Source organism: Amphiprion ocellaris, chromosome 8, assembly GCF_022539595.1.
Source record: "Amphiprion ocellaris isolate individual 3 ecotype Okinawa chromosome 8, ASM2253959v1, whole genome shotgun sequence".
NCBI lineage: Eukaryota > Metazoa > Chordata > Actinopteri > Pomacentridae > Amphiprion > Amphiprion ocellaris.
The window spans coordinates 31366308-31379074 of record NC_072773.1 but is presented as its reverse complement, the minus strand read 5'-3'; the positions used below and the strand labels follow the sequence as shown (position 1 = coordinate 31379074).

The 12767-nt window shown below is 41.2% G+C and overlaps 2 protein-coding genes across 4 annotated transcripts in view; one reads left to right on the top strand and one right to left on the bottom strand.

Moving 5' to 3' along the window:
• Positions 1-7286, top strand: part of l1cama (L1 cell adhesion molecule, paralog a) — a 41234-nt gene extending 33948 nt beyond the window's left edge. For 2 of the 3 annotated variants that reach the window (XM_055013072.1, XM_023282251.2), the window contains 10 exons: positions 42-157; positions 541-760; positions 1083-1205; positions 1480-1656; positions 1775-1888; positions 2014-2163; positions 2582-2713; positions 3580-3652; positions 3815-3826; positions 4415-7286. In XM_055013072.1, coding sequence (XP_054869047.1) covers positions 42-157; positions 541-760; positions 1083-1205; positions 1480-1656; positions 1775-1888; positions 2014-2163; positions 2582-2713; positions 3580-3652; positions 3815-3826; positions 4415-4676 — 1379 coding nt within the window. In that variant the 3' untranslated portion in view covers positions 4677-7286. The remainder of the gene's footprint in view (positions 1-41; positions 158-540; positions 761-1082; positions 1206-1479; positions 1657-1774; positions 1889-2013; positions 2164-2581; positions 2714-3579; positions 3653-3814; positions 3827-4414) is intronic. The other variant, XM_023282252.2, reaches the window with a different exon arrangement.
• ribc1 (RIB43A domain with coiled-coils 1) lies at positions 5825-12749 on the bottom strand. The gene is made up of 8 exons (XM_023282272.3): positions 12492-12749; positions 11735-11955; positions 10497-10714; positions 10259-10373; positions 9830-9948; positions 8996-9232; positions 7692-7858; positions 5825-7560 (listed from the first exon to the last, which is right to left on the bottom strand). Exons 2-8 carry the CDS (start codon positions 11931-11933, stop codon positions 7479-7481), a joined length of 1137 nt encoding a protein of 378 aa, XP_023138040.2. The 5' UTR covers positions 11934-11955; positions 12492-12749; the 3' UTR covers positions 5825-7478.
• Between the last annotated feature and the right edge of the window lie 18 nt (positions 12750-12767).

The following is a 12767-nucleotide window of genomic DNA, read 5'->3' as shown; positions in this document are numbered from 1 at the left end:
TTCTCTTTGGCGTTCTTACCTACCACCTTCCCGTCCCTCAGTTCCACTAAAAGCTCCGATGGATGTGGGGATTATGGAGATTAACAGCACTGCAATCAAAGTGACCTGGGCAGCGATAGACAAAGAGACGGTCAGGGGACACCTGCTGGGATATAAGGTACTGCTCCTGCATCTCCTCTTTTGTTTTCGTAAAAAACTGAAGTTTAATTTTACAGCAGAGGCAGCCGGATCTTAGCTCGGCAGAGGCTTCAGAGTTCTCTGTAGTTTCAAGGTTGTGAAGTATAGAAACTTTTCCTATTTTAGACGATCTCACCTTCAAAATGTATCACACCCTAGAAACGCTGCTAGTCCTATCTTTCCTCTGGCCATCCTTTGTCCTTTAGAGAAACAAACTGTCATAAAGATGCTACATCACTCTATGAATTCAATTAAGTAGTATAAGTTGGTGAAAAATATTCCAAAATGTAGCTCAGAAACTAACCCAGTATTTCCTTTTTTGTCCTTTCTCTAATTTGATATTTTTTTATTTTGTGGCTCCAGATCTACTTAACCAGGAAAGGCTCCAGCGGGGGCCACCACAGAGGCCGGAGAGCCAAGGAATCAGAAAGCACTGTGGTGGTGGAGACCGGCCCCACCGAGGAGAAGAAGGCCATCAGTGATCTCAGGCCGTACTCCCACTACGCCCTGGCCATGACTGTGTACAACAAAAAGGGAGAGGGACCCTCATCCGAGCCACTGCCCTTCACGACTCCTGAAGGAGGTGAGAATAAGAAATAAGGGGGAGAAACCGGGAGTGGAAGAGTGATCGGTGTCAAGGCTGACATGGGGGGAGGTGATGGATCAAGCAGGTGAGGAGGTTCAATTACAGACAGGCTGAGACAGTGATGGAGCAACATGGGATGGAGGGAGGCATATGGGAAGTGACACTGATATCCAGAGAATGGATGGTGAGAATGGTGGAAGGACAGATTTTATTGAGCCAGCTGGGTTTTGGGGGGAAAATATGTCAGTAGGTCAGAACAGTGTAATAATCCCATTTAAGCCGAGTGCATTTTAATCAGGCCTATTTGTGTTGCTGCTAGTTCCTGGTCCTCCTGCGTCCCTGATGCTAGAAAGCCCATCAGAGACAGAGATGACGCTCCACTGGACGCCTCCCGACCAGCCCAACGGAGTCCTTATTGGATATCTGCTGCAGTACCAACAGAGTGAGCGTCGGTTATATTTCATTTTTGCCGCACAGTAAAATCTTTTGTACAAGAAGTGCTTCTAAATTGCATCTAAATACAACATTAGTAGTGCGAACGATACCACACGATGCATCTCCACCTAAATCAATAGCACTAGAAAAATGTCGAAAGCGTAGCGTCCTAATGATGCTCATCAGTCAGTCGCGTGTCACACAGAGCGATGCGTCACCCATAACAATGTGTTGATGATCGAGCCGTGATTAAATGTTTCCTTTGGCTTTGCTGTGGTCAGTTAAAGAGACAGATGACAGCCCCATGCAGGTAGAGACGATAGACGACGCCAACGTCTCCCACCTCACCTTGAAGGGCCTCGACCGCCACAGCCACTACCGCTTCTACCTGAGGGGGCGCACCAAGACTGGGGACGGAGAGCCCATCATAAAGAAGGGAGCCACCACACTGGATGGAGGTATGAGGCTGATTCATGTCCTTCACAGTCACCCGTATTACCAATTCATGACCAGACTGCATTAGATCATAAATTTGCTTTTTAATTTATTTTTTTTAATTGTCTAAATGCATTGCAGGACCTCCTGTCAACATCAGTGTGTCGGAGGGGGAAACCTCAGTTAACCTCAGCTGGGTCACCAAGAAGAGACACAGAAACATCAGCTTCCAAATCCACTACCTCAGAAAGAATGGTATGATTCGTACTGATGTGTTCTTTGCATTCAGTTTTTTTTAAAAAAAGTAGTAGGGAATAGTTTCACAGTCCTGAACAACGACAGCTTAAAAGGAAACTGAGGTTCATGTTGCGTCTCTGCAGATGGCAGTAAATGGAAGAAGACGGAGAAGGTGAATTCCTCTCAGTCTTTCTACCAGCTCCAGGGCTTGACTCCTGGCTCTCAATATCGCCTTCGCTTCGTCTACCACAACAGCACCTTCTTTGAGAAGGAGATCAACACAGAAGGAACAGGTACTATGAGCTCTCTGCCTTCATTCATCCTCTTCTCTTTCATCTGCTCTACTCTCTCCTCTGGGCTTCCCACATCTAAATATAAAGCCCGATCCTACAGAGAGTGTCATGCAGTTCTTTCTCAGCCTGTGAAGTGCTTTCAAAGACTTTTCTGAAAAGAGAGCTTGGTTAGCCATATGAAATGATCCATTACTTGTGTTTGTTTGGTGCATTTTGCTGTATTGTCTGGTTCCCTGGTGAAATGCCACCCTGTCAGAATGCATAATGCTCTTCCTCTTTTGCTCTAGATTCTACTCCTTCTTTTATCTTGTTCCTGCTGCCTTTTTCATACTTTCCATTACTGCTGTACTTTCATCCCGTTTCCCCATTATTAAAAAAAAAAAACTAACACTCTTTTTTTCCACACCTCTCTTTGAAGGAGTGACAGAGATGCAGCCCAGCTTTGCCACTCAGGGCTGGTTCATCGGTGTGGTGAGCGCCCTCGTGCTCCTGCTGTTGATACTGCTCATCCTCTGCTTCATCAAGAGGAGTAAAGGAGGGAAGTACTCAGGTAAGTGTAGCCCGCAATGATGGCTGAACAGCATCTATCACTAGAGATGTTAAACTGGAAGAATGTTCAAAAGGATTGAAGGTTTGAGCAACTTTTTTGCTGAGTTTATTGTATTTGTTTCTCCTTCAAAGCCTCCACAAGCTCTCTGAAGCTGTAAAGCTAACTGATACTGCAGCAGAAAAAGCAGCCAAGCACTTACAAGAATGCACTACAGTAAACGTGATCATTCTGATGGGAAAAAAACAGATACTAAAATAAGACTGCACCATTTTTAAAATGCTCCCTAAGCAGTTTCTGTAACTCTATAATCCTTACAGTGGATCCAACTCAAAATAACTGTCTGGTTTCACTCAGCGTAGCTTCTACCTTGCAGCTTTCACATCGAACACGCAGTGAAATAGAACTCTAAGCATGCACTTTTTCGCTATGACAGTAAGGAAAGAGGCTCTGCCCTGAAATGAACCGTGAAATAATAATCACAAACCACAAGAGTAAATACAACCTGCAGGCCCCTGTCTGACTGGACGGAGAAAAACACCTGTGCCTCTGCCTGTGCTAAAAGCAAAAACTAATTGAATAATAAATCCAACTGTACCCACTGGCATCATAATTATGAACAATTAATTATTTAAATAGTTAAATACTGAAAGTCAGACGAGGAGCTAAATCAAATGCAAACTGTAATCCAGATGAACAAACAGATACTGTCCACAGATGGTCTAAATCTTTTTGCTCCACATACACAAACTTGATGTTATCTTGCTGCCAGACAGAATGTCATTATCAGTGTCTGAGACAGAAGCTCAGAGATGAACATGGTTACGATGTTGCTGATAATGAAATCCAATCATCTGTCTCCCTCTCAGTGAAAGATAAAGAGGAGGGTCCAATGGACTCGGAAGCTCGGCCGATGAAGGATGAAACGTTCGGAGAGTACAGGTTTGTCTTCTGACTGCACATTGTTTCCTTGAATGCTATATATCTATTGATTGTATGAATTCCTGGCACATCCCTGATTCCTGCAGCACTGTTTGGTTTTCCTAACCCTTTGTGTTCCTTTCACTGTCCCTCTTTTCCCTAATGCCTGCCCCTGCTTTGCAGATCTCTTGAAAGGTATGCTGTCATGTGATTCACCATCCCAGAAACACTTATTTATCATCCCCTGCAAATGCCTTTCTTACCTTCCTACTGCCTTCCCTGTAACATTTAGTGCAATTATAGTGTAATATATCATGTGGGGCTGCAACTAATGCTAATTTTCAATACTGATTCATTTGCAGATCATCTTCTTCATTAATCGCTTGGTGTATAAATAAATGAAAACATGTAAGAAAAAAATTGCACATCTTGGAGCCTGAGGTGACTCCATCTGTCTTGTTGTGTTTGAGCAACAGTCCAAGACCCAATAATTTCAATTTGTTATACCATAAGACAGAGAAAAGGAATTTTCAAGTTTTTGAACATGGAACTATACATTCTTTCAGTATTTTTGCTTGAAACAATAGTCAAAATGGTCAACCAACCAATACATGGATTGAGAAAACTAATTTTATGTTTTCTAAGCTTGCATGTTGGCATTTAGTGGCTGTTTTTTTTTTTTTTGGACATTGTTGAAGTTGTTATTAGATTGCATTGAATTTTTACATACATTGTGATAATATTTCTTGCTTCTGACCTCTCCTCCAACCTCACATGCTGCAGTGATCTTGAGGAGAAGCGGACAGCCAGCCAGCCGTCCCTGTGCGAGGAGAGCAAGCTGTGCAGCGAAGACAACCTGGACTTCAATGGCAGCAGTGTCATAACCACGGAGCTCAACATGGACGAGTCCCTGGTCAGCCAGATCAGTCGTCCCAGCGAGGGTCCGGAGGGGTTCCACGGCCTGCCGGATAACTCCCCGCTCAACCCCACCACCATCTCCCCAGCCACCAACGGCATGCCCAACTCAGTCGCCATCCTCGATTAACCCCCACATATCCACCGGGGATCATCAGACCAAAATATGTCAACACGTACGTGCCCATACACCCCTGTTCCCTGCTGACTTGCTGATCTGTATGTTACCGACTAATACACAATCATTTATTGACTATTCAGATGCCATTTGGCAGTCATCTGATCGACTGGACTATTTTGACCAAAGGAGTGTCCAAAGTAGTGGACAAATATGATACAAGTCTGACTGACGTGAACTTGCCCTTCGACCCCCTCTCCATCCTTTACCTGTGTAGTTTACAATGAATCTCAACGGATACACATTCATTTCTCTCCCTTTCTCTCTCTCAGCAAACAAAACTACATAGGCAGAATGTTGTACATTTAGAACTATCAGGGGTTGGAGGTCGTATAGAGATGCAGAGTAGTGCATTAAAGTGCGAGGATGATAGTGGAGCCCAGCAGAGGGAAACAAGTGTTCAATCTTACATATTTATCATGTCTGACATCATTTCACACATGATTTTCTACGTCCAATGCCATTTGATGTCTCAGATTGTACTTGCCAGTGACATTTTTTTTTCACATTTTTTTAACAACTGTGTTTGAATATAAGACACCATTTTTTGTTATCTGCCATTGTTATATCTATCATTTTTTACATATTGTTTTTTACACTCTTTGTATGAAATATTTGACATCTTTTTATTGACACATTTCATAGATCAAGATGTTTTCAATGAAATTAAGTGAAGCCAAGTTTCTTACTATAGATAACATTGGATGCATTAAGGGGAACTTGCTGTGAAAATGCTGAGTAGCATCTGGTGTATATAGCTGCATCTACATCTATCTATTTAGCCATAATACAGTATTATAGATACGTACATGCTCCTTATAAGTTCCTGTGCCTGCTGGATCTGCATAAAGCACCAGATTGATGTCATTACTCTGTCGCATTCCCTCCAGAAGTGTAATGTCATTATTGGAAATGAAACTGTAATTTCTTTTGTGTCAAGACGTATGTGTAGCTTTCTGTATCTGTCTTTGTCTCTTTCTACACTGTATTAAAACATTGTTGTCTCTAATTAACAATCTTTTCATACCTGTCCATCTCATACAACACAAACTGACTGAGGAGCAGTATTTATGTATATTTACAGATTAGAGAGTGAAGTCTTGAGGGCAAACACTCTCTCAAGTTTTATTTTCAGACCCATCAATGCAAGTGGATATTGTAGACATGCGTAATGATTGCCAGTTGATGTATGATAAAGGTAAACAGTTGGCATTTGTATCAAACGCAGAGAATGTATTGTTTTCAGGGCCAGGCAGACAGTGTATCGACACGCTACCTATGAAAAGAAACATCTGAATTACAAGGTACTGAAGAGATAAGAGTTAGATGGACAACTTTTTTTGTTTCTCCCACTGAATGTAAATACAACCCTTAAAGTACCATGTTTGATATAAAAAATGTGAAAAATGTTCAGGTTGAAAACCACCTAATTTTAAAATGTCGCAAGTTGTAATATTTCTTCTTCTGTACTCTTGCTATGAAATCAGACTTTTGTTTTTTTTGACAAATGATTGCAGTGAGATTTGGGTGTAGCAAAAATAGCTCATAGTTGAAGAACAAAAAAAAAGCTTAAAAAGGAAAAAAAATCCACTTTGTTCTGTGAATGTTTGCAAACATATCAAAAAATTTGAAAATCAAAAAATTGTACATTAGTGTCATTTAGTGAAAGTAGTTGCATTTCAATGAAAGCTAAGGTTCATGCCCATAATCCATCCAGCAATGTGTTGCAGTGCAGTGAATATCTGTGGAGTTTTGGTCTGATGCAGTCATGCAGGGCAGGAATGCAGCATACCACAGGGAGCACCTATATGCGATGCTCTCCCTACTCAAATAAAAGCTTGCCACTGGGCAAACATCCGCTGACAGTCCCTGAGGCGGTGCATGGGATGTCTAAAGAGGCTGGTGCCACTGACGGAGGCGTATGTCAGGTCCCTGTTGTTGGCTAAACAGACACACTCAGGACAAATAAAACTTTTAAGAAAATCTATTTTCCTACAGGAGCAATGAATGACACAAAATATGCCAATATTCTAACTCAACTATCTGCTGCTAAACATCTGTGTTTGTCAGTGTTGGGGGCAAATGTTAGCTTTGAATGAGGAATGAGTGTACACACACAGATACTCACTCGACTGCTACTCACTCTTTGCTTTTCATGTTTCGAGGGGAAACCTGAGGACACTGGCCTTTGCTTTTCCGCTATTGTTATTTTTTCTTTTCTTTTTTTATAGTTAAAAGATTAAAAAAAATCTATGAAAAATGAATTGGTGTGTTTACAATAAGCTTCTCCAGAACTCAAAAGCAGACAGATTAAATAACAATGCCTGAGCGGGAGGGAGAGAAAATAGGCGAGGAAAGGAAGAGGTTGGGAGTGTTTGCCACTGCCAGGGCGAGGTGGTGTGTTGGGTGCACTATCAGCACAATGATGTTGCCTACATGTATCATGGGTGAACGACGGGAGTTGGGTTGTACCACATATGGGGCCAATGTAACTGTAACTGCATTATGAATCTACCACTGTAACTGGATATATGACTGAAAAATAAAGTACATGGAACAATCTGTAACAAAAAAAGGTCCCTTTTTTGTCAGTATTGGCCAGCAAATATGTCAATATTGCAGGCAATGCAGTATATATCACTGAATAAACATGAAGTATTGACTAACCATTTATTCATTCCACATTGATTATGAATGCAACAATCAATTGATTTTATTAGCACACTGTCACAGGAGGGAAAGCAGGTGTGGTGGTCATCGGGAGCTGGTGTTGAATTGATAAAAGTAGTCCTTGGTGGGCTTGTTGGTGTACAGCTTCCTATTTAAGTACTCCTGACTGAAGCAGAAACACAAATAAACAGCGTAAGTGTTAAATAATGTCTATATGAAGGTAATTCATCATCTACACCCACAACATATATGCTGACTAGTGTGTGATGAGTGAGTGTATATATGTGTGGTGCTCACTGTGCCTGCTGCTCTCTGGCCAGCTGCTTGTTGTACTCATCCATCTGAAACCTCTGCTCTCTCCTCAGCTCGGCTGCCCTCCTCTCCTCCTCCTCTGCTTCTCTGGACAGCTTCAGCTGCTGGAGGCCCCAAGCTGCCTCCTGAAGCTTTTCAGCATCACGTTGTCTCTGAAGAAGTTCAAAGGTGGGATGCTGAGTCTAGGTTCCCTCCATTAGCGTTGAGACTACACAACATAATTCGAACATTTTGTGTCTCTGAGATGTATTTTAATAAGTCTAAGATTGACTAATCTCCCTTTGATTGACCTGGTTACAAGCCTAAAATATGCTGTATGCAACCTGTGTAGAGAAGCAGGCACAGATGTCAAAACAGCAGGAAAAGCATAGTGGTTATCATTGCTGCCTCACAGCTAGAAGGTCCTGGGTTTGAATCTTGGCATAGTGTCTTTGTGTGTGGAGTCTGTATGTTCTGCCTGCGCCTGAGCACATTTTCACTGGGTGCTCTGGCTTTCTCCCACAGTATAAAGACTTGCATGATAGGTTAACCAGTGATTCTAAAAGGGCCATAGGTGTGACTGTGAGCACGCATGGTGGTCTGTCTCTGAGTGTTGACCTGTCCAGGGTGTATGTCAGCTGGGATAGGCTCCAGCCTCCCTGCCCAGGATGAAGCAGTATTTATAAGATAAGATAAGATAAGATAAGATAAGATAAGATAAGATAAGATAAGATAAGATAAGATAAGATAAGATAAGATAAGATAAGATAAGATAAGATAAGATAAGATAAGATAAGATAAGATAAGATAAGATAAGATAAGATAAGATAAGATAAGATAAGATAAGATAATCCTCTATTGCGCCCCACGTCAGGGGAAATTCACATTGTTACAGCAAACATATTTAGCAAATAAACATAGTAATAATAATAAAATAGTAATAATATTAACATATGTACAAGGATGAGAAATTAAAATGAATAAATACAGTATTGACACACTGTAAACAACACAAATATATATATATAGTGGCTTGAAAAATAAATTTAAAAGGAAAAAAAATAGATGAATAGATGGAGACACTTGTAGAAACTTAATGAATTCAAATCCATACATGGCACAAGAGTTCAATAGATGATCTTATGAGCATGAACATCTTTATTTTTAAGTGGCAGGTCAGAAAGTTTGGGAAACACTGTTTTGAAAGACTTTTGCATAAAGGTGGAGCTGACGAGGAGCTTGGTGCAGCGTAAGATGTGACCTGACCATGAATTGCTCATATTTGTATGGGAGCTACCTGGTGTCAGTACCTTTCTCTCAAGGCGCTGTTCTTCTCTCTCCCTGTGGATGGTTTTCAGCTGCTCAGGACTCATCCCCTTCCACCTGTCTGGCAGAACCTGCGGTGCCTTCCCTCCTCCCACCTCCCTCTCTGCTGCCTCTGCACACTCTGTCATCATGTCAGATGTCACTGTGTGCCACATCTCAGCGAGATTCTCCCTTTCCTCTATCCTGTGTTGCTCCTTCAATTTCTCTGCTCGCTCTGCAGCCTGTGGGAACAGAGCACAGTCAGGCCTTTCCACTGATCTGGGAACAGTTGATTGGTCACCCCCTTGATCATTGAAATAACAGGAGCTTTACGAAACCCAGTCTCTAAAATGCGGTTCCACAAGAATCAGCCATATGGTGAATGTCCTCCTGAGACATCCACTCAGTCAGCTAAATTTATTTGCGCACCATGCATGTGAGTGGTTATTAGAGAAACCGCATAATTGTCATGGAAAATACCATGACCTGAAGGATTTGCAATGATGCCTCCCAATGGAGGTTTCAGTTGAGTGCATTCAGGCAAATGAGTGAAGGGCTAAATGGGGGCTTTTAAAAACAGACAAGGCCCACTCAGGCAACAAAGCAGTTTAACCATCCATGTTGCTCGGTACCAAATATCATGATAGCTGTCTTCCTGCACCAAGTGTGAACATGCATCACTTAACATTTTCAGAAAGCAATTTTAATTTCAAATTCCCACCTGAGAACGCGATGTCACAGCTCCGAACCCCATGAGATTCAGCTTTGTGCATTCACATCAGTGGGTGGTGTGTGAGCATCTGTGTGTCCATCTGTGTGTGCACATGTATGTACTGTACCAGAGCCTGATTGTAGCTGTCGAGCGCGAGGCAGGCAGCTTTCCTACACTCCTCCTCTAGTGCGGCTTGTTCAACGCCCCTTAGGTCTTGATGCACCAGCTCTCTGCTCAGGAGCATCTCTGTAAAGCACATAAGTTGGAAATCATCTCAAGTGTGTTTTTCGCACCTGCATTAGCCATTACCCACTGAGCAAAGCTCCTCAATGACACACTCACACACACATAACATAACATAACGGCTCTCTGGGATGAGCATCCATCAATGTCACCTGGCGCTAAGGGCTGCACGTGGGAGTGTGTGATTGTTTGTGCAGGAAAGCATGAAGCATGTATGTGATTTACAGAGGCTGTAGTGTACAGCATGTAAGCTCATCAGTAATCACAGTGTGTGTGTTCCTACGTGCGAGCGCCTGAGTTTGTCTCTTTTCACCTCTGTGCTTGGCTGCCATGTGCCTTCTTTCATTGTCATCCATCTGTACTTGCAGATCTCTTGCTGTCGTTTTCATTTGTTCTCTCTTCCTTTGCTCCTCTCCGATACCCTGACCCTGTACATGAGATGAGGACACAGTGCATCAAGGGTTACTAGACTGTTTATTCAGCCATTCATTGGATTTGGCTCCACTGGTATTTGAAGCACAACAGGCATCTCCTTGTCACAGTGAGCCTACCTGAAATATTTGCATACTGGCAGGCCCCAGCTGACTCTCTGGAATGGTGCTCTTGAACGCCCCCTCCAGGCCGCACTTTAGATCAGCATCACGAGAGTCCTCTGCTCGCTGATGAGTGGCCCAATACTGGGTCAGATCAACATGCAAAGCCTCTCGCTTCTCTTTTTCGTCATTGTCTTGCTGCAGCAGTGCTTCATCTTGATATCTTCTCAGCTTATCTACAGTGCATTGATAGCACACCGGTGATCAATGCTCATTAGCAGTGAAATGTGAAATGCCACAGGAGATGTTTTCTACCACCAGTGGCCATCAAATTGTCTAACTTCTCGCTTTTCTGCAGAAATGACAACTGAAATATTGGACACTTAGATATGGACAATAATATCAATATCATTTGCAACATTACTTTTCTTAATAGTTTGTACTGTATCAGCTTCAGCATCATGTGTAACATTTCATTTTCGTGTGTAATATTTTGATTACATGTGCAATATTTCACTTTCCTACACAACATTGTCAATGCAAAGTCCAATATTTCATTTTTTACTTCATTTCTCAAGTGCAACATTTCAATGTTATGTGTAACATCATTATCATGTGTAAAACTTCATTATAAAGTGCAATTTTTGGAACACGTGCAATATTTAACTTTCATGTCCAACATTGTCATGCAATGTGCAATATTACATTTTTCATTTCATTTTTTACATGCCATATTTCATTTCCATGTGTAATATTTCACTGTTGTGTGTAACATTTCATTTTCATTCACAATATTTTGGTCACATGTGCAATATTTCACCTTTATATACATTGTTGTTGATGAAATGTGCAATATTTCATTTTTCCTTTCATTTTTTGATGCAACATTTCATGTGTGATATTACTTATTAAGTCAGTATCATTGCAAACATTACTTTTTGCTGTTTTTTTTCCAATCTTATTTTAGCTTACTTACTTTATTTCAGTAATATATCATACTTATATCTTATTGCTTTTCTGCTAGGCACTGTCTTTTTTTTAGATTATGTCATTTTGTTTTTCTGAGCAGCATCTGGTACAAGAATTTCCTTTTGGGATTAATAGGGTTTTATCTTATCATACCTTATATCTTTTTCAATATTCTGCTGAGCAACCCAATGTTCCTTAAGTCTCAGATGAATAATGGCAGTGATTCAGCTCATGTAATAGTGATGAGGAATCTTTCTGTCTCTGAATATGCCCAAATTTTATCCTACCGAAAGCTTTGTCTCGTTGTTTCTCCATGTCTTGCTGATGGTTTTTCTCCTGGACTTGCTTGTTCAGAGCATCCAGCTCGATGCCCATCACGCGTAGCCTGGTGTTGAAGATGCGGCCCTTGCGTGCTGTTTCTGCAGCCCTTTTCCTCTCCACAGCCTTTTCTGCAGACTGGTCCACAGGCAAATCCACTTTGTGCATGTTCACAGTTTATAGAGAGTTTCTAAGGAGACAGCATTACAGAAGTGATCACTTAACTCTGCTGTAAAGAAATTACTGTGATTATTGAGCCATGACGCCCTGATGGAGCTCATCTTCACACAAATTTACTGTTGTAATGACCTGACCATACACCAAAACCTGGAGAAGCTTTATAAATTGAATAGAATAGAACAGAATATTCTTTATTAGTCTCACAAGGAGAAATTTACAATGTCACAGCAGCAAAGTGAGAGTAAGAAAAATTAAGAGAACACATCTATAAATTAAAGACATAAGATATATAGACTATATATACAAGATAAATAAAAAAATACACACAAGGATATTAACAACACAAATTTTAAGAACATATACACAAATGAATTGCACTTTGGTTTATTGCACATGAAATTTTGCGAACTGTCATTAAGTGAGTGTGTGTGTGGTCTGTTGGGTTGGGAGTGTATGAACTGAAAGCAAGTTCTTTAGCTCATTTCTGCAGTTCATTTTTACCTTTCTTTAATAAACAAACAGTCAGTGATCTAAAACGACACTTACCTCTGACGTTACAGATGTGTGTTAGTTATTTCAGGCAATGTTAATGAAAGAAAGCGCATCACTGCAAGAATCCTGTTGTGTTTGGACTCACTTGGTAACCATGGTAACATCTGCACATGTTTCGCAATGTTAAAAATAAACAAAATTTGTCTAGTAAAATTGTATAAAATGCAAAAGCTGTCAGCTTTTTTCGAAAATGATTTATTCTGTAATGATAGATAATTTAACTGTAAAAGGCGCATTCCTGAGGCCAAAAACCGACCTGACACAGCAAGC